This window comes from Fundulus heteroclitus, chromosome 18 (assembly GCF_011125445.2).
Source record: "Fundulus heteroclitus isolate FHET01 chromosome 18, MU-UCD_Fhet_4.1, whole genome shotgun sequence".
NCBI classification, from domain to species: Eukaryota; Metazoa; Chordata; class Actinopteri; order Cyprinodontiformes; family Fundulidae; genus Fundulus; species Fundulus heteroclitus.
In genome coordinates, this window is record NC_046378.1 from 4,755,303 (window position 1) to 4,776,781 (window position 21,479).

The window sequence follows — 21,479 nt, forward strand, 5'->3', positions numbered from 1 at the left end:
TTAGCTTTGGAGTGCTAACAGAGTCAACACAACCACATTTGCTGACCACACTGGTCACCAACAGGATTCAAAGCTAGACAGCGTTCAGTAGCCTTCCTGTTCGTACATTTACAGGCACTCACTAACCCAAAAGACTTAGAATACTGCTTAGTTGTTGACTGAAATACACTTTTACCTTTCTGTAAAATACACATTTTGTACCTAGATTTATTTGCTTTCACTTAAACATTTACATTCATAAAGTAAATTTTAATCAGGCAGCAATTGAACATATTAAACCTTTTTCTAATACGCATTGAATTATGTCATGTATAGAAAGGCTTCAGTTTCACAAACACATTTTCAGGACCTTTTTCCTAACCTGACTAGTGACATATGCTGGAAATTCTTGTTGTTTTTTTCCCTTTTACATGTTTTATTTTTTCATATATTGCTTACCAGCTCCTACAAAAGTAAAATCCCTTAAACTTCCACTCGTTAAGAAAACGTGCTCTAAAATAAACAGCTCAAAAACAAGACGCCACATTAAAACAACTTTTTAATGGGTGTAAATCTCTGATCAAAATTAACCAAGATTAGATTCACAAACAAGAGAAAATAAGACTTTGATCTGGAATTTAATCAGGTTATAAAAATAAAAAATACACTGAAAAAGGAATGCCATCAATTTTTTTAGAAAGAATATAATAAGACCAACATCAAAGTTGAGTTATAAATTGATTTTTAACAAACCTACAGCTATAAGTAACAAACTCACAGGAAAACAGAAAGTGACTCAAGCCTTTGTCTAATGTATGTGAATTTTCTATTAAAAGATTAATCATACAAAATATTTCCAAGTAACTATTGTTCCAACACACAATCTGTATTTTCATCATCTCCTTCTCACAAGCCTTTATTTGGCCACGAAGAAAATGTACAATTCCCTTTAGTTACAGAATAAAAGAATAAAGTGCCGTTCAATTTTCCTTGAGGTATTTATCTATCAGGTCTCGATAAACAAAATCTACACCAGAGCTGATTAGACAAAGGTCAGAACATAATCAGAAACGTACGTCTCCAAACTATCTCAAGTAGACGAGTGTGCGTATTCATCACTCTCTTGCCTGTGGGAATGTGGAGGACCTTTATCCAAAACACGCCAGTCATGATGAGCAGCATGAAAAAGCACCTTCTGCTGAACTTAAGAACCTAGGGAATCCCAACGACCCGCCGACTGGCCGTCCGTAGTCTGCGACCTTGCTCTCCGGCTGTCAGCCTGGGTGCTTGAAGCATGCCTCCTTGTAGGAAGTAGCGTTGACGACGCTGAACATGTCCTTCCTGACAAAGGTGAGGAAGTTTTTCAGAGGGCAGAGCGGCTGGCTGATGTGACGGTCTTTGGAATGACAGAAAGCAGTGTGAAATGTCACGTCCTCGCCGTTGTACAGCACTCTGATGAACACGTCCTCGTCTCTCAGATTGGACTTCGACCTCTCGCCTTTCCCGCCTCGGTTTTTTGCCCGGCCTCGTGTTGCAGGCGTGCTTTTCCACATTTCAAAGACTATCCTTGCGGCAAAGCGAGGAAACTTGGCCTCGTCTAGTCCCAGGGCGCTAAGCAAAGGGGACATGGTGACGTCGTGACCTGATGAGAGGGTGAAGACCTCCTCCCCTCCCCGGAGAGGCTGCTGGTCCCCCTTGTAGGCCTTAGCGACCCTTTCCATCTTGTTGGCAGTTCTGTTGAGGTACGGGTACATGGCCAGGATGGCGTATTTACGGTAAACCCCGAATCTTTTCCGATCCACCTCGTCTTCCTTCTGTTGTTGACGAATTACCGCAAACTGCGCCATCGTCAGGCAGCTGCTGGCACCACCGTCTCCACTGGGAACGCACGGGAAGGAAAGGCCATGGCACAGGTGGCAAAGCAGCGAGTCTACGGGGTTTGCTGCTCGGAGCTGACGAGTGAGAACGCCTAAAGTGCGTGCCATGTCGACATAAGTCCTCTCCAGGTTGGAATTGGCCACCCTGAGGCGGTACTGCCTCCTCTGCTCTTCCTCCAGGTACCTGTTCCTGGCGGGGCACTCGCACGCCGAGCCGCAGAACAACGTGCTCCACTGATGACGCACCGTCAACTTGGTCCAGTCGAAATCTGGGAGGAAGCCGTAGAGAAAGGCCATCCCGCTTTGGAGGGTTCGGCTTTTCCCCGTCGTCTCCACCCAAACCTGCCGAGGCGACCAATCGGAGGGGAGCAGGCTTTGGCGCTTGTAGGCGTGATGGAGGAGCTGTCCGTTGCGAAGGTGCTGCACGACGCCTGTTAAGACAAAGGACAGAAAGACTTGATCTACTGATTGGGTCCATTAAATGTATACCAGGAAAAATAAGATTTCTACAGCAGAACCAAAGACTTTTATCTGATAAGCAGCGTAAAAGAAGCCAATACGTTTGGTTGAGATTTAAAAGTGTCCGGTTTCAACACCTGTCTGTGTGAGTTCCCCCATCTCACAGACACTGTGGTTGGGGAGACGGGAAATGGAGCCCAGCGGTGCCTCCCAGTGGCCACTGGTCCCTTGGCCCATGTGATTAATAAAGGGGCTTAGCAGAGGATGGGAAGGCTGCCTGAGAAGAGAAAAGAGAAAAATGGGATCAAACAGGATCACTACCGTCACTGTGATTATTAACTATCAATAACATCTATGGTGACAGTTATTGCACTCAATATAGGGGCTCTCCTGGGTATTTTACAGCAGTAGAGTTGTATTAAAATCATGACTGTGTTGAGACAGACATACAAGGTCAAATTATTTCACTCTGCATTACTCTTTGTCAGACTATATAATTAGGTTCAAAGACGGCTTTGCTGCAAATAACTGAGGTGGTCAGCGACATCTATCAGCCTGGAAAGAGCTCCAAAGCTATTTCAAAGGCTTTAGGAACTTAGCAAGCCACACTGGGATGCTGTTATCTCCAGGTGGAGAAAACATGGAACAGTGGTGAAGATCTCCAGGAGCAGCCTCACTTGTCTCAGCTAAGGTCAGTGTTCAAGAGTCAACAATAAGAAAGACACGGGGGGGGGGAGATGGCATTCATGGGAGAGTTCCAAGATGAAACCCCAGCTGGCCTAAAGGAACACATAAGACCGTCTTACATTTGTCAAAAACATCTTAACAGATCCAAAAACTCTTGGGAAAATATTGTGAGATGTGATTTCCTTTTTAACGAGGTAGTAATAGTGTGATCGTCTGAGTCTGCTTGGCAGTTTCTGGACCTGGAAGACTTGTCGCAACTAATGAAATCATATATTCAGGAAATCTAAAAGGAGAACGTCGGACGTTTAGTTTGTGAAGAACAACTCAATTACATTTGAATTATGCAGCAGGATAATGAACAAAGGCACATCAACAAGCCCACCTCTAAATGGCTCAAAAAATGTAAAAAGATCAATTTTTGGTTGATGCCTGGTCACCCTCCAGACTCAGATCCAATTAAGATGCTGTGGCATTACCTTAAACAAGCTCAAAAACATGAATTTAAATAAAATTGTACTAGGTACAGTGGACCAGAATTCCTTTACAGTGATGTTAAAGACTCGTGGCCAGCCATCACTCATAAACTGTTGCTATCCAGGGTACCAAAAGCATTCACTTGCTTTAGGGGGCCATTCCCTTTTCCACAGATGGGCCCGGTTGGTTTTGGATAGCTTTTTCCCCTCAAATGTCTTCATTTAAAAACTGTGCCGCATTTACTGAGGTTATCAATGATAATAAAATCTGATAACGTGTGTTACTTTTTCCCATTCAAACCTCCCAAATAAAAACTGTTGAAATGTTCAGTGGGTGGAAACCACGGCCACTTCCTATTCCTGCCAGCAGAGGTCTCTTCAACACAAGAATGGAAACGGTGACAAAACAGTTGGCTGTGTGGACGAACAAAACTAAAGATGGAGATATATATATATTTTTTTTTTTTAAAATCAACAAATGTGTCAGGTTTGGGCACATGATAAACACACACAAATCCCAACATACACACACCATCATCCAGGAATGAGGCCTGCGAGAAGAGCAGCCGACGATCCAGTAGATTAAACGGGATTGAAGATTACAGTTTAATATAAAAGAATCTGTGGGAGCTGCAGCTCAGCTCGACCAGATTAAGGATGGGTGCACGCTCATGCACCGTTTCCATAGTGATCACAGAGAGATGCAGGAATAAGCCATAAAAAAGAGCAAATAAAACCCTTCCATCATCTGAGCTCGCACAGTAAAGCCTAATCTGGCCTCTGCAGCCACCTGCTACATCCAAAACGACGATCAAAGCCTTTTTCTGCCACCAGGTCACACCGCTCGTCATGTAACCACTCTGCGGCGTTTGCATCATCACACTCTTATTCATTTGCGCTATAATACACACGCCGCCGAGCCCAGGCAATGTGCCGAACAGAAAGCAAACCCGCCAGTGCAGCATTCTGCTCAGTCAGCAGCAGACCAGACTGGTTCGAGGAGAATCGAACAATTTAGATTTAATTGGCTGCGCTGGGAGACCGGATGGAGACAGCAGTGTGGACAAAGAGCCTCTATTAGGTTCATTGTGGCCAGATAAAGATTAGAGAGCCCAATTACATTAAGCAGGGATTATTATCACTGGTTAGGACGGGGATAGATTAGTGAAGAGGAAGGAAGGAGGCGATGGAAAAATAGCAGTAATCTGAACGGTGGGATTAACAGAGAAAGGTTGTGCTGAAAAAGAAAAGCGACTAATGAAATAGGATATATATATATATATATATATATATATATATATATATATATATATATATATATATATATATATATATATATATATATATATATATATATATATATATAAATAAAATACTGTTGGATAAGAAGAGAGGGAACGAGAGAGAAGCTCCCTGCAGCTGGAAAGAGCTCAGTTAACCGCAGACGGAGACAGTGGGTCGGCAAGCTGGTGCCAGAGCATTCAAACACACAAAACACACACACGCGCACACATACACTCATCTGCGCTCCCTGTGTGAGTCTCTCTAAGAGCATATGCCAGTTTGGATCCCTGTAATCACAGTCTGGTCAAAGAAAACAGAAGGCACTACCTACATCACCAGTTCTGGGACACACACACACACACACACACACACACACACACACACAGCTCTGCGTAAGAACAAGCCGGGTTCACTAATTTCACCCTTTCGCAGCTCCACCTCTCTACATCTGGGCTTGTGGTGAAGCTTAGGGCTAAAAGCTCACAGGAGTAGTTTGAAGGGGTCCAGACTTCCACAGCCCTAGGCTCTGGTCTTCAGATGACCATAAGAGGAACAACAACTCACAAATCATTATGTCCTATAAAAAAATTACCCTTCCATCATATTTTAAAGCGGATACGTTTTAAAAAGTATAGAAGTACAGAAATACATCTTTTGGAGCCACACGTTCAAAATGGAACAACTTCCTCTATTGATGACGACAGTCAATGAGTTGTTTTAAACAGAAAACTGTCTTCACAAATGTGGCTGTTTCTTGGTAACACAAAAAATTAGGACGGAGTGAGCACCTTTAATTTCCTAAAGACCTAGCCATGGAGGAAAAGCTGGTGGGATTCTAGAACAAAAAGCAGTGAAGACGACAGACCTCTCTGCCACTAAAAACAGCGTCGCTATTGAAAACACTTCTTGTGGAATGACTCTGAAACGGACCGGAGACAGGTTAAACTCTAATTTGGGGGGAGTTGGCTGGGATTAGAGATTTTTTTTTCCTAGTGGACTGGAGACAGTCTGTGACTACACCTGGTTTTTATTGGTTTGTTGGTTATTAATTTTACTTTTGGGTTTAGGTCCTTTGACTTACCCTGGGTCCACATTCTGTATACGGTCACTGTGAGCTTGCTAAATGAGTGACACAAATTAATCCTCTTATTGAGAGACGTACTCTCCATGCTTATAAAAATGACAATGTCCATGTCGCCTTGTTGCAGGAAACCCACCTTTCTAATCTTGAACATTCAAAGCTGAAAGGGGACTGGATAGGGCATATTTATTACTCTTCTTTGACTCCAAAGATATGGAAGCAGCAATATAAATTCCTAAAGAATGTAGCTTTCACTGTGGACAAAATTATAAAGGGCGTGGATGGATGGATTTGTTGTAATCACTGGACTTCTTCATGGTGACCAAACTCTTCATACATATGACGGTGTTGTATTCGAAATTTTGGCAGAAGTCTTCTCAATAAACCCTACCCATGTACTGATAGGCAGCGACTTTAATTGGTCCTGGTATTGATTATAACCTGCCCAAAACTCAAGCACCAGAGGGAGGGAGACAGAAAGATGGTTAAGAGATAAACAGAGAGACAGATTAAAAAAAGAAAAGACACAAATATTCCCTCATAAAATCAACAGAAGAGTCTCTGAAATGTAATAATGCTTGTCTAATTGTATATGGCATTGGAGGAATCTAGGCTTAGGCGGGGGCCGGCTGCTCCTAACTTCCTATATTATTATTGGGTAAGTCATGCATGGTTAATATGAAGGCGCTTACATTCCTTCTTACATCAGCCTGAACCACATGTGGACAGTGCTGTAAGCCTCTCTCATTACTCTCCCTTTTCTCCACGGAGTTAGCTCAACTTCCAGCAGGGGTTAGAAACAACAACTCAGTTAGTGCTTGTAACGCCAAACCTTTTGCGTAACCTTGTGACTCACGTTGGGAGGGGAACATTTTCTAGTGCAAAGCAGCCACTCGTTGAAAATAGAGCCTGTCTGCGAGGCGTAGGTCTCAGTATATTTTGACAGCTGTAGTCACAAAACATGTAACTCGTCTGTGATGAGTTTGAAACGGGTGGTTTTATGTCTTTTAGACAAATACAAATTAACCATGATGTTTTAAAGAAGGATTTTTGTTGGAGGTTTTCTCCAAGTGAGATGACTCTTACAACTGAAACAGTTATGAATAGAAGGTTTCTGTGCAATTATTGAAACGATTACAAGCAAACTCATGACTAATGTGGCATTTGACCCTCAACACACTAGAACATTAAATATAAAATGTGCAAAAACAATCAGTGTCACCTAAACTGAAGTTGCTGTTTGGACACTGGAGGTCACTAGTCCCAACAGATCCAAACCTGAAACCCACGTGTAGCAGTTAGAGCAGCCAGTAGAGTTCCTCATATCAGGAAACCCTCGTGGTTTTACCAGTAGCTACAACAGTACTCTGTAGCGTTAGCTCCTTTTCGCTTGTCAAACACTAAAGCAAGCCTAACCGTTAGAGGCCAGTGCTCTGCATGCCTCATGATTGGACTTAAGAGCTAATGTGGTATTTTCGATTCAAAGATGTCTTTGTAAAACATTGAAGTGAGATCACGATGCTCTCTCTCTTGTTTTTGATTTCCTCTGGCTGGAACTGCTTCTGTCAGACACCCAGTCTGTGCTATGAGACAACGGATACACAGATAAAATGTGTTCACTCCCTATCTGATTTCAACAATATTCTCAGCCGCAGAATCAAAGACTGATGCCTATTTATCTGATTTGATTGACGCACGCACAAAACCACTTTTTAATTGTTTTATGACACTCTTCACTACACAGTGGAAGTTATTAGACATTTAGATCAAGTGAATGCAGATTGCAATGTAGCAGTCTCCACAGATTTAAAGTGTCCTTGTGCTTTGTCCAGATGTGCTGCAGTGGTAGCTTTGTGCAAAATTAAGTCGGTTAAATCTGAGGTACATGGCACAAAGAGGATTTGTCCCACACAATCTGATGACCATATGGTCCTATTTTCTGGATTTGGTTTCTCTCGCCTATTTTATTTTTCTGACTTTAATTTGGGTGGCCTCATGCAGAGTTTGTGTTATTTCAAGGGAAAGTATTCGCTCAAAAGCCAGCCGATTACAGATATCTAAAACTCAAATACGAAGCAAGGCAAGCTATTAATAACTGCTCATCATGAAGTCTTATCTGACCCTGTTGCGCGCAGAGTGTGGTATGCAGACACAAAGAGCTACAGATATAAATCAGAGCAGAGTTCAATGAGTGGAAGAAGATAACAGTATTTTATTTGAGCTCTTTTGCTGCTCCAGTCGCTCTCCCTCTCTGGGAGGCAGAAAGTCTGCCTCCGACGCCACACGATGATGCCGACGTGTTTGTGAACATTTGTTTGTTTGACCATCTGCACCACAGCACAGATGTGGCAAACCGTCGCCACCCGTTACTGCTGACACACGCAATAACGCAACGAAGCCAAGCAACTGTCAAAAGTGTGAAATTCAGTATGTAGCTCATTCGGGTCCTGGTTTCACCTAAAATCACCAGGAGCTTTTAAAGGCACAATGTTCTTATTCTTCCTCATCAGCAGCTTTCAGAGAATATTTGTGTCTGTAAATATTCCCACCTAAATAAAATCTAAAACAATCTGTATCTGAGAGCTGATCTTACACTTACAGAAATGAGATCTATCGCTTTGTTGGGATCCTTCTCAGCAAACTAAACTAAAATTCACAAGGGCCTGCTTGTGAATTTTATGCATTACTGGCATAACACGGATATTCTTTGGTTAAAAAGAAATGACAGCAATCTAAACATGCCTGCCATAATGTAGAAAGTATAAAATAGTGTAATATGTGATACAATGCCTCGAAAATTACTTCATAGCCTTTAAAATTTTTAACAGTGTCATGCTAAGATTTCAAACATCAAAGTATTTTATTTAGATTTTATAGAGTTGATCAACACCAAGTAGTGCGCAGTGAAGTGTAAGAAAATCGGCAATTGTTTTATAACTAAAAATCTGAAAGTTCGGCACACAGTTGTATTCAGCACCCATTTAATTAAATGCCGCCAAATAACTCTGTAACAAGATCATGTGCAACCATTTGCTATCAGAAGTCAGCCGGTTATTGAGCAGAGTTTACCCATGAGTAACATAGCAGGGATAAAGATGAGGAGGAGTTTAATCCAGGGTTAGTTAATAGAACACTGAATATCTCGCAGAGTTTAAAGTACTTCTTCATTCTGAGATCGACCAGCTCGGAAATACATGCATTAGTGACCATATTTTGAAAAAAAATGTAGCATTAAGATCGTGATTGCGCCGTTAAAAGTTTTTTTAAGGACTTAAAATAGTCCCTCGGCGACCGCTAGGTTGAAAATCCACAACTTGGGTCGATGATGTAGTTTGTGGGCGTTGCCCAGGCTACGCTACAGAGAGTTCAATGGAGTACATCACGAGAAGTTCAGATGGCGATTCACAAAGTGATGATTTTGACACGAAAGACAGCGCAAGCGTCTGTTACGACTCGGGTAAGTCTGAGAAAAACATTTTAGGAGAATAAACGGAATGGTTTGCTAATGTATAATTGGTGCTCATAATCGCGGTCATGGCTGACAGTTCGGATGCAAACACGGAAACAACTCGTTGAAACTCAATTGTCTGGCATCGTTCTCTACCTCTCAGCACAGCAGCGCCGTGCAGAGAGGTAGTGTAGAGAGCATGTCGCTTCTCAGCAGGCTGCTGTGATGACGGCGAGATTTCTCCGCTTCACTGTGCGATAAGTGAGGAGGAGAGGAGAGAATATGGACATTTCAGCTGCCTGAAGACAGCGTTTATTTTTATTTTACAATTTTGTAAACAGCTGCCGATTAAACTGAATGTTACAATCTTGACATGATTATATGAGTTGTTTTACAGAGAAACCGATCAGAAGTGCCGTGAAACCCCGCCTCTCTGGCGGCAGCTCCCGACACAGAGGGGAACAGATTTTCACAGGGGAACTGAATTTCGCACATCGGGAATTTTTGGGTTCGGAAATGTGTGTAAAGAGACATTATCCTTGTTGGTATTTGACCAACCATAAGCCACACACTTTTTAGCCATGTTTAATCTGTCTATTTGTCTTTGAGAAAGCGAGTTTGCAACCAGGAAGTATCTTGTTACCATGTCAACAGATCAACGCCTATCCACGAATTGCATCATTGGTCATGCAAAATGTTTTTATGAGCCTTGAGCTAAAAAGCCTTAAAAATCCACTTTTTCATCGAATTTTTTAATTTTTTTCCTCAGGTCATAATGATATGTGAACTTTCTAACATTTAGCAACTTGTATGATCTCAGAATCAAGAAGTACTTTAATCCATCATCAACAGATCGTGTAAGGGGCACAGCAAATGTGGAAATGAGAAAGTACTTAAATCCATCTGAGAATCTGTGACAAGACGAGAAATTTGCTGTCTGCTATAACTTCCCTTCCAAACTGAACTTAATTTGAGCTACTTTGCAAAAAAGAAACATGTTTGCCAATGCCCCTACCAGTCTGTTCAAAACTGGTAGAGGCATTCCCTAAAAGACTAAGTGAAAGGTTTTTCTACAAAGTAGAACACAAAGGTAACCAACAGTTTTGATTTTTATTTGTAAAATCATTTGAAAAGTTTGTCTATCAGACTATCAGACTTTGGACCATTACATTGCTTTTGGTTGTAATATGTCAATATGTGAAAGTGTTCTGAAAAGTTGTACTGTAGAATCATTACCTCCCAGACATCACATACATACTGGGATTGTATTTACTGGTATTGCGTACCTGCTGGCAGACAGGGTACAGTCGATGCTGGGGCGTTTGGTCTTTGGGATGGAGTAGAGAGGGTAGCGGTCCCCGTGGCGAATCATCACGTGAACAGACAGCAGCCTGTAGTCTGCCGGACTGTGACCTGTCAGGTCACAACTACAATGAGCTTATTTTTGTTGTCATTTATCTTACAACAAAGGTTCTACAGGTATTTTTACTTGGTTATTATCATTTTCCACATTCACACCCTGTCGGTGGTGAGCCACATTGTAGCCACAGCTGCCCTGTAACATACTGACAGAAGTCTCAGGCAATCTGCACCTCCGGGCCTGCTGATCACCGACAGCCATCCACACACAAGAAGAAATCAGAACAAATAAGTATGGAAATGAAGTTATGGCACTTGAAGTTCTCCTTGCAAATAAAGCCGTTCCTACTAAGTATTTATTTTTAAAATCTGTGTTTACCACTTATTCCCTATTTAATTTCATTACTTTTAATATAACGGCATATCTGAACTGATGTACGTTGATTTCTTTGTATGTGTGGATTACTTGAGTCGCTGCCAACATCTAGTATTACTTTTATATCAATATCACCAATAGAAATATTCATACCACGAAAAAAACTGACCTGCTCTGTATCATTTATTTTAACCCACTGCATACTGCTGAAAAGGAAGACTGTGCTGATGTCAGCCATCCAGATTGTGTCAATATCCCGTCTCACAAAAGCAAACGTAGTTGGCTTGTATGTCTTGCTTCTGATAAATATTTAAGCAGCACCCTGGGATACATTCAAACATTTGTTTCCGAGTGTGTGTGTATGTTTACGGAAAAGAAAACTTGAAAAGGAGATGGTCTGAACAACAGCAACGTCTTATTGAAAACTTAATGTCAGGAGCTTTTTCTTTTTAGCACTTTGGCAACTTGACGCCGGAAATCCAGTTTCACTTTTAGTCATCATAATGTAGGGGGAAAAAAATTCTCCATTTATAAATATAGATGACGCAATTAAAAGGAAATTACCAAATTTAACACATCTCTTGAGTCCTGACACAATAGTGGTGGCATTATACTGTAGCTGAATTATATACAGCATCTATCGGATCTGGTTCTGATTATGGCTTTTTAAAAAAGAACTGGTTTAAAGACTGCACATGAAAGTGAGTTTATGTCCCCTGACATTTTATAGTACATTTACTATAAATGTACTTTTTATTTTACATTTTACCTTCCCAGGCTTGTTCGGTGTGGTTGGGGGTATTGCAGTAGCTGTAGGCCTCGGACACAGGATCGGGCTCTTGGGTGTGATGCACAGGAAATACTCGCTTTCTGCTCTTCCCCTGAATAGCCCTAAACCCCCCATCTGCAGCCTGGACAGGCTGCTCGTCCAGCATGGGACTGGTGGGCAGCAGGTTCACTGTGAAGGACAAAAGGATGTAACAATGTTAAAGAGGAAGTAAAACGCTAAATTATGCCAGCATGGATGAGTGGCATAAAAAAAACAACTCAGTGTTACCATGGTGTACTAAAGACAGAGCCGCTGTGGTGCCAAGAAAAAAAAAAAGCAACAGAAGCAAAGTCCCTGTGTCCCTCTGGGAGAGCAGGACGTCCAAATCCGGCTTACATCACTCACACACACACACACACACACACACACACTTTAGATATTGAAGTTTCAAAGTAGATTGTAATTGTTCGCCTTGGCTGCAAAAAGGAACATCATTGGTTTGATGGTGATCCAAACAGCTTGCGTAGTTCTAGTTATTACATTATTTAGACACGAATCAGACTCTGAAAGCACAAGCACTTGGTGTACACTGGCATAAAGAAAATTCTTCTGTCCTCTCACCAGCGAATAGAGCTCAGCGATTCTGTGCCAGCATTAATTTATGGATGCTCTCATATCTAACCAGGTATGCCATGTATCAGGAACCCTAGACAGGTGCCGTTTTATCAGACCTCGTGATTTTTGCATTAAAAACTGACTTGTTCTGATGTGGAAATGAGCCAAACGGAAAAAGTAACAGTATACCAAGGGTCATGCTTTTGTTAGAGATGCACCAATCAGGTTTTGTGGCTGATGGTCATTCTCTGTCAAGATTTGACCTGTTGATGCCAATTTTAGCCAATTCCCATTCAAGCTTCTTGTATTAGAGTTTAGTGCAATTAGCGCAGTTAGCATGGCTATCTAACTGCAGTCTCAGTGTGTATTCCTTGATAATGCCAAAGGTCGAGTATGAGGTTCAACTAGTTTCAAAAATGTCTGAGTTACCGTCGTTTACAATGTTTTTTTTTTTTTTTTTAAACAGACACTATCTTTGTAATAAATGGCAGCGTCTCCTCTGGTACAACCGGTTGCCACAGATCAGTCCTTCATCAACCCGTCATCCTTAATCAAAGTGTCCATCAAAGGGCAGTTGTTCATCGCCATCTGCTTTGAAAATTATGCATGTTCAGCAGGCAGGGGGCCGAGGTTAAAGAATCTCAAAGGCAGTCAGTAATAATAATAATAATAATAATAATAATAATAATAATACATTTTATTTAAAAGGCACCTTTCTGGACATTCAAGGTCACCGTACAAAAGGATTAAAAAAACAATGTCAGAAACAAAGTCAAAACAAAAAGCATTTTAAAAAATACATAGGCTGGGACAGGGAAATAGATATTTAAAGAGAATAGGCAGTCTTAAATAGATGAGTTTTGAGTTGTGATTTGAAATGGGGAAGTGAGTCTGTGTTTCTCAGTAGGGGTGGTAGAGAGTTCCAGAGGCGGGGGGCAGAGCGGCTGAATGCTCTGCTCCCCATGGTGGTGAGACGGGCGGTAGGGACAGACGGGTGTAAAGCAGATGAGGATCTAAGAGCATGGGAGGGGGTGGGCAAGGTGGTGAAGGGCCTTAAATGTCATCATGAGATTTTTATATTGAATGCGGAACTGCACGGGGAGCCAGTGGAGCTGTCGGAAGACTGGGGTGATGTGGTGGATAGAGGGAGTTCTTGTTATAATGCGAGCAGCTGAGTTCTGGACTAGTTGTAGTTTATGGAGTGATTTTTGAGGAAGGCCAAAGAGGACAGAGTTGCAGTAATCCAGTCGGGAGGTGACAAGGCTGTGGACAAGTATGGCAGCAGTGTGTGTGGTAAGGGAGGGACGGAGGCGGTTGATGTTTCTTAAGTGGAAGTAGGCAAACCGGGTAATGTTATTGATTGATGGGATTGAAAAGATCCCATCGAGGATGACACCCAGACTCTTAACCTGGGGGGAGGGGGAAATGAAGGAGCTGTTAATAATAAGTGGAAAACTGTTGGTTTTGGAAAGAGTTGATTAAGTGCCAATGAGGAGAACCACAGTTTTACTACTGTTTAATTGTAGGAAGTTTTTTGATGAACCAGGCTTTTACTTCAGAGATGCAATCTGTGAGGGATGTGGGAGGAAGAGAAGACGATGGTTGCGTGGTGAGGTAGAGCTGGGTGCCATCGGCATAGCAGTGGAAGTGGATGTTAAATTTGCGGACGATATCGCCAAGGGGAAGGAGGTAGATGATGAAGAGGAGGGGCCCCAGGACTGAGCCCTGGGGCACACCTGAGGTGATGGGGGAAGGGGTGGATTTGGGGATCTTCAGTTAAATGAACTGAGTGCAGCCAGAAAAGTAGGAAATAAACCAGTCCAACGGAGTGTTAGTGGTGCCAATGGAAGAAAGCCGACTGAGGAGGGTGGTGTGACAGATGGTGTCAAAGGCTGCAGTACTGGTACTTTAACATTTAAAAAGTTGAAAATGTCAACTTCAATCATTGTTTTTACTTCAAAATAACTAATAGCCCATTTCACTGCGTCCCAGACACTCCTCCATAGTAGGTCCCACACTTGTCTTAATTACTATTTTGAATAATGACCATTTACCCCAGAAAGGCTTGTGTATAGATACAATAAATTAAATTAATGGTTTAATAAAGACATATTTAGCAAAACACAGTCAAACTGAGCGTTTTCTCTCAAAACAATTACAAAGTTGGACAGGTCTGTTTATTTTAAATAGATCTTGTAGAAAAAGAGATGCCTGAACTCAGATACTTCTACTGTACCATAGAGGACATTTGCCTCATCACAACCAAACCTGAATTAAAACAATAACAAAGGTTTCACAAGTCTAAAATCCAAATTATCAATTTTGTAACCTGGTTTCACACTGAATGAATGGAGAATTTATATCTTGAGTTCTGGATCTAGAGAGTGTGTGTCTCCTACAAAGCCGGGCTTTGCTTCTGAGCTACGGCTTGAGGAATGTTACCATACAGCTGTCGATTTCAGCAAATAAATCACAGAATATAAAAAAAGCATGCATAAAAAGCACAATTGCATAAACTCACCAGAGATGACAAAGAAGTAGAAGAAAAGAAAATGGCCAGAAACACTCGAGACCATCCTGAAGACTGCTGCAGTGCAGACAAATACACTGGAGCTCTTATTCTAGCATAACCTGTTCTCCTTACGCAGGCACCTCCCAACCGCCCATCCAAACACGGGCCTCCACAGACTGACCAAACTTCTGCACACTAGCTCTGCCACAGTCCCCTACTCAATGGGGCTTTTGTGACCTCATCCTCAGTTTGAATGACTGCCCAGGAAAGTTGGACAGGGCCAACTGGAACGCACACACATTCATGGGCGTGCGCGAAGTTTGGCTGGGTAAAAGAATCTTTAGAAAGTCTCCTTTCATCAAATTAGAATTAAAAAGGCCTTAATTAGAAGGTTTTATCCTAAAGAAAAACTCAATTTGGGTGTTGAGGGAAGACATTAACATGAGAGTACTTTCACATGAAACATGGTGAAAAGCTTGGAAATTACTTTTGAAAACTAAGGGTTTTGCAAAAAACACCAACAGAGAACAGTTGTGACTTAGCATATGCTTTCTACAGCTGTAATTTGAAGGTAGGAAAGCCCTTAGATGGAAAGGCTAGGCTGTCAGTTATGCAAGGACAGACCTAAAAAAGCCAAAACTAAAACTACAGAAGTTGTGAGTGCAAATACAGATACTTATATACATACACACACACACACACACACACACACACACACACACACACACACACATATACATTCACATCACTCCTGTCACTACAATTCCACACACAGCAGTAGCAGTTAGCGCTCCATAGAAGACCATTGTTAATAGCTGTCCTGCTTTCTTTACAACATCTTGCTATGATGTGGTCTTAATATTGTCGGCTCCCATTGTCATCTATTAAACATGAAGAAAAGAAAATCCCTTATGGTTCCCTTCTGGGCTATTCCTGGATAACAGCTCTACTCCATCACAATATAAATAAATCATGACAACTTTTCTTCTTCTAAAGTACTGATAGGAAATAAATAACAGGCATGTTTCGCATATGGCCAATGCACTGCAGTGGGCTGCTTTAAGTTCAATTCAGAAATGCCACTGGGCACCCTGCTGGGAGGTCTTTCCATATGAGTAGCTGCCGTTTATAAAGCCAGCTTAAAACATCACCGTTTCTAAATACAAATCAGGGGTTGTAAATGTTGGCTGGCATCACTCAATAACACCAACTTGTCAACAATTATAAATTAGACTGGTTCTATATTAAAAAGTCTGTTTGCGTGGGATAAAGTGACTAAGACCAACTTGATTTGTGTGGCTAAACCGTTGCATGGCACTGCAGTCCTTTATAGACGTAAAGCAGAGGAAGGCTCAGACAGACATTTCTGTTCCTCGCTGTGCTTTTGTTTAGGGTGTCTTTATTTTTATTTATTTATTTTTTTTAAATTGGTGAAGAACCATTTCTGGTGTAACACTGGATAGGATGTAGTGGACAAATCCTACTTGGGCATCTTGCAAAGTAGAAAGTAAAGAAGTACAACATAGTATGTACTTTTACCTTACACGGCACAGCAAACGAGGAGCAAAAGCAAAGTAGTTCACAGAAAACTTTGCTAATTGATCTTTCCTGGATATAAAGAAAGAGGAAGAACACAAAGTCAGATGCTAAAGTATAAACAGCAGCTCTGGGTCACTAGATTCTATTTCAGTACTTCAAATAAACAGAAGAAGCAGGGGCTTAATAGCATGTCTGCCCTGGAGGAACTGTACTATTACTTTAAAAAGTCGCTCTATTAGGAAGCGTGTAGGGGTTGAGTAGAAAAATTGTTAACTTTCAACACGTTATGAATTCAAATAATAATATTTTCTCCACAACAATCTGCGTCACCACCCACTCTTCTCAGACTTGCAAATTTCCTCCGGCGCCTACCAGATCATGAAGTTCTCCTTAGTGCTGGGAGAGTTCCCAGCATTCAGTGAGCTCTACATTTATGCACACAATTCTGTGCACCACAAGGTGCACATAGAGGAGATGGTGGGAGGGAAACAAACAAAGCATCCAGAGGGGCCCACTGCTGCTGCTGGATATTTATAGGAATTCTACAGGGAATTCTGCTTTGTTTCTGCATGAAAGGAATCTCTAAAATAGAAAGCAATGAGAGGAAATACATGAATGGTTTTTCCAAACCCCAATTAAATATCGGCCCACTGCTCTACAGAGAGGACGGATAGCTACATAAATGTACACGGGTGGACTTACAGAACTGCAGGCTGAAACTGAGGACGGCCAGCACCGACCCGCCCACCACCACCAGGAGGAGGAAGCGGTTTCGAGCCAGCATCTTGTAACCGGTCGCCGTTTCTGTCCATCAGCCATCCAGACCACAAGTCATCCCTGTAACCTAGACACACATAAGTAAAACACATTAACAAGACTGTCTGAGCTGCTCCAAAGTCTAAATGTAGGGCTTTATACGGACGTTTTTGCCTCAGCCATGGCAAGAACGACAAGAAGCGCAAAAGTGCCGACTTTTGACCACAGCCAAATTATTTTTAAAGGTTGGATATCGGATATTCACGCAGCGCCGTTTTGGCTTTTCCTCCAATCCTGTTGCTGCAGGAAAAGAGACCTTGCGTTGTCTCGGTGATTCTATCAGCGCCCGTGCGAGACAAAACTTAAAAGCTTTCAGCGTGTGCAAAATGAGAGAAAGCCTAACCAAATCCGCTATTAACTGCATATAGAAAGTTGAAGTATCCTTTATCATTCGCTAATTCAGCATTCTTGTGCTGGCAAGAACGCTAAATTAGCGAATGATAAAGGATACTTCAGCTTTCTATATGCAGTTAATAGCGGATTTGGTTGTCAAAATGATACTGAAATTTACGGCTCATTGGCTGACATCTGAGCTGCCTTTATGCAACGTTTCCCCCACTGATCCATTAACATCTGCCAATACTGGCACACTTCTTCTGGCAGCAGCGCACAGCTGTTACTGGAAATGTTAAGGTCTACTAACGCGTGGAGAACACACAGAAGAAAACATGTGACCGTCTTTATAGACAAGATAAATACAAAAGCGTTGTTCAAATACACTTTGCCAGGCAGACCGACAAGTAAAACGGGACTACATGCTAACAGTATGACACCGAAGTTTAAGAGCAACATATAAAGGTCAATAAAGCTAATCAACACTGTAAACCTTCTGGACAACATAAGCTAATGCTATCTGTTATTAGCTTGACAGACGGGGTTCTGTCAGTCAAGGCTCTGTTTTGAGCTGCGTGACTCTACGCTTTGCTACGCAAATGCATCCTGAAGCATTCACGCTCTGAATGCAGACCGACTTTTACGCAGCCAGAGCTCCAGAAAATGCCAGAATACAGAGTTTCACTCTTTTTATTCGTGTATTACCACAATAAATGCCATATGTTAAACACTTTAAACCATAAAACATGTTTATTTCATGCTTGCTTGACCAAAACGTGCTTTGATAAGTCATCATCACAATTCTGTTGCGCTTGCGGGTCAGTTTGGAGCCGCAGATGAGCTGTCAGTGGAGGAGGAGGAGAAAACAAGCAAAGACGACCGTAGCTCATTCAATTTGCAGTTTTCTGTTGAAATGGAGGACCATCCATACTCTTTGTCCAGCGAGAGGGAAGAGAAAGTAACCAAGAAAGGAAAAAGTAGTAATGTCTGGGAGAAATTAGTCTATATCGGTGTAGCTATCACCACCAGGTGGAGATGATTCATGAGGAAGCTGGGATTTAAAACAGATGCGGAGGTTGAAGGCTTTCTGCTGGCCCGCATGTCAGTTATTTCAACATAACAGTGACGTTTATTTTTGGTGTTATGTTAGAAACAGTGCAGTGATGGCTCGGTTGTTTGTCTCCCTCTCCCTCTATGTGTGTACAAGGAGCGGCGTAGGGATATCAGCTGTTCACTGTCTGTAGTGCAGCAGCAAGACTGGGTCTCTTTACTTGTGTTTATAGTCGCTTTTTTAGAGCCCAAATAAGTGCCAAAAAAACTGATGAACAGAATTTACAAGCGACTTTAGAAAAATAAACGGACTAGGTAACAGTGCCAGAAACCATTTCACATGATGACTGTAGCTATTAGCAGTTACAAATACATGGAGGAAATGTTTACATTGTCAAATTTATGATACCCATGGCTTCTGTAGTAGTAAGGTTGGTTGTAATTCATTTAGCACACCACTTGATGGTGTACCAATGTGAAAATCTTACACACTAGGGCTTTAAACACTAACACTAAGTTGTGTAAAAAATATGCCCACCCCCGAGTTAGCCTAGCCAGGCAGACTTACTCACGTCGTAAACACGGCATGTCAGTATGGAAAGCAGGGGGTAGAGCCGATTTCAAAGGTGGGCCTAATAGAACTGTTTCCATTGCAGTTTGACGAAATATACTAATTTTGATACAGCTGAAAAACCACCTCATCCTAGCACAAAAACGTTTTATCAATAAATAAAAGTCTTTTCGAAATTACTGTGTTTCCGTTAAACAAAATGTATTTTTGTAGTTACAATTTGCGCAGTTTGCTGGTCAATAGAAACGCAACTAGTGTCAGCAGAGACAGGTTAGAATAAATCAGATAACTACGGGTTAATTCATCATCACCAGACAATAATTAATAAACAGAGTTATTTATTAAACATTAAATAACTTTAAACAGTGCATAACTGCACAACATGTGCATTGAATGCACATGGCTGACCAGGCTAGGTCCGAGTAGTGAAGTTATGCCAGCAGCAAAAACCATGGTGGCCTAAAAATGCCAAGAATCACATGTGCGTAAATGAGATCTGCGCCGAGAATTTCTCTGCTGACAAGTTTACCACTCCATACTTCCAGCAGGTAGCGGTGGCAATCTGCTAAAATATTTTTACCTGAATGTCGAGCTAAGGAATTGATAAACTGTGTTGCACCCAACATGCACAGAATACTGTGCATTGTAAGACATACGTACTGTACTTCCTGGTGGTTGGCAATGCAGCTCTTCATTATGTGACAGGGACCGTAACCAATCACGTGTAGTGATATGTTGCTGGCTGGATCTGGCCACCTACTGCCAAAAAGATGATGCCCCAGAGAGCAGAGATACTGGTAAATACTTGCTGTGATTTCATTTACGTTTGTGCGGTTTTTGATATTAATATACCACCATACAAAACTGCTGCAGATAAGTCTGACCTCTTGATTGGTTCTCTGTACACTTCAGGTTGAGGATGAATGGCACAAACCCATGAAAACGCCAGGAGGAATATGAATTTGATAAGTGAAAACAAGAGTCTGTTTTTGACACCTAATTAATATGTGAAGTTAACCCAGCAGAAATTTACGGAACGCTGTGAAAAGTCTGCGCATGAGCAGAGAAGAAGAAGAAAAAAAAGCTACCCATATATTCTGCAGAGAAGTCGGAGCCATTTTTTATGCAAATACTGTAATCACTGGCTATCGCAGAGAAAGCGCTGAATCTTATCTGGTATAAAATGTAGACATATTTACCAACACTACTGGGAAAATTGAAGCAGCCCTTCAGACTACGCGGAGCTTTTTTTTCACTAAGAGAAAAGCTGCACATCGACAGCGTGTTAACTGAGTCGTGACGTGGGCAGCTCCCCGGAGGAGAGCCAGCTGGTTTAACTAGTCAGCTAGCTGGTTAGCTAGCTGTCGTTCACCATAGTTAGCTACGTTAACCATAATGAACGGGATTATCGGGACATCACACACTTCCTCTCATGTTGAGCCTACATTAAAGGGAAAAACATCTAACCAATTTTCACTGAAGCTTTCGTGTTTATTATTAGTATTACTCTCTTCTATACCCCGAATATTTAATTTAATGACTTGCGTAATTTTATCGCACATGAACATTTCTGATAACTTCGCTCATCGCTACCTGTTGCTTCCTCGTGCACATTATAGGCAGAGAGTACGCCGACAAAAGCCTTTGTGTTGTGGAGGAACGGAACCAGCAACCTGCTACGCTGCTGCATGCAGAATAGGTCCCCCCCGCCAACAAAAACAGGAAATATTAAAGCCCGAAAACAATTATTTTCAAACACGAGCTACTGTCAGGGCCGCGTTTCTTTACCTGCACATCGCAGTTAGGGATCCTCGCAGTCAGTCGCACAGACAACACGGCGGCGGCTCAAATCCAGCGCTCCGGGTTCTCTCTCACCTGCAGAGCAGAGAGCGGCGGAGCGCTGCAGACTGGAGCTGTTGCAAAACCACACTTCCTGTGGCGCCCTTTCAAAGTAAAAGAGCGGCGCGCTTTCACCATGCCACGTCCACCGCTGGCTCGGTGATGAAGTGGTGGTTTTGATGCGTTTTGTGGAATTTTGATTTAAAAATCAGACCTGATCTGGCTGAAATTTCTTGAAGGGCCTTTGGAAACTTTGGTGATTTAATTTTTTTCACAGAAAAAAACACACATTTTATGAAAATACAATTTGGTCCATCAAAACAAGTGTATTTCTTGACAGAATGTTTTGAAAAGTAGATGAAGATTTCAGTTTTTTTCATGGTGCTTAACTCCCCCATCTGTTTCTGACAGA

General features: G+C 41.9%; 1 protein-coding gene across 3 annotated transcripts; it reads right to left on the reverse strand.

Moving 5' to 3' along the window:
• Positions 1-520: 520 nt before the first annotated feature.
• Positions 521-21,152, reverse strand: pxylp1 (2-phosphoxylose phosphatase 1). 3 transcript variants are annotated; one of them, XM_036149757.1, is made up of 6 exons: positions 21,017-21,152; positions 17,161-17,302; positions 11,793-11,981; positions 10,575-10,701; positions 2,453-2,592; positions 521-2,287 (listed from the first exon to the last, which is right to left on the reverse strand). In XM_036149757.1, the coding sequence occupies exons 2-6, from the start codon at positions 17,240-17,242 to the stop codon at positions 1,254-1,256; spliced, it is 1,572 nt and encodes a 523-aa protein (XP_036005650.1). In that variant the 5' UTR covers positions 17,243-17,302; positions 21,017-21,152; the 3' UTR covers positions 521-1,253. The 3 variants fall into 3 exon arrangements, with proteins under 3 accessions (XP_036005650.1, XP_036005652.1, XP_036005651.1); XM_036149759.1 differs by lacking the exon at positions 17,161-17,302 and having other exon boundaries at positions 21,017-21,123; XM_036149758.1 differs by lacking the exons at positions 17,161-17,302; positions 21,017-21,152 and adding an exon at positions 14,929-15,108.
• Positions 21,153-21,479: the final 327 nt, after the last annotated feature.

Bases quoted from the DNA above. Each gene is read 5' to 3' on its own strand.
- pxylp1 (XM_036149757.1), bottom strand. From the start codon at position 17,242: ATGCTGGCTCGAAACCGCTTCCTCCTCCTGGTGGTGGTGGGCGGGTCG. The intron at 11,982-17,160 runs GTAAGTCCACCC...TGTCCTTCACAG, and splicing joins CAGTTTCAGCCTGCAGTTCT to TGAACCTGCTGCCCACCAGT. The intron at 2,288-2,452 runs GTGTTGAAACCG...TTGTCTTAACAG, and splicing joins GGGGGAACTCACACAGACAG to GCGTCGTGCAGCACCTTCGC.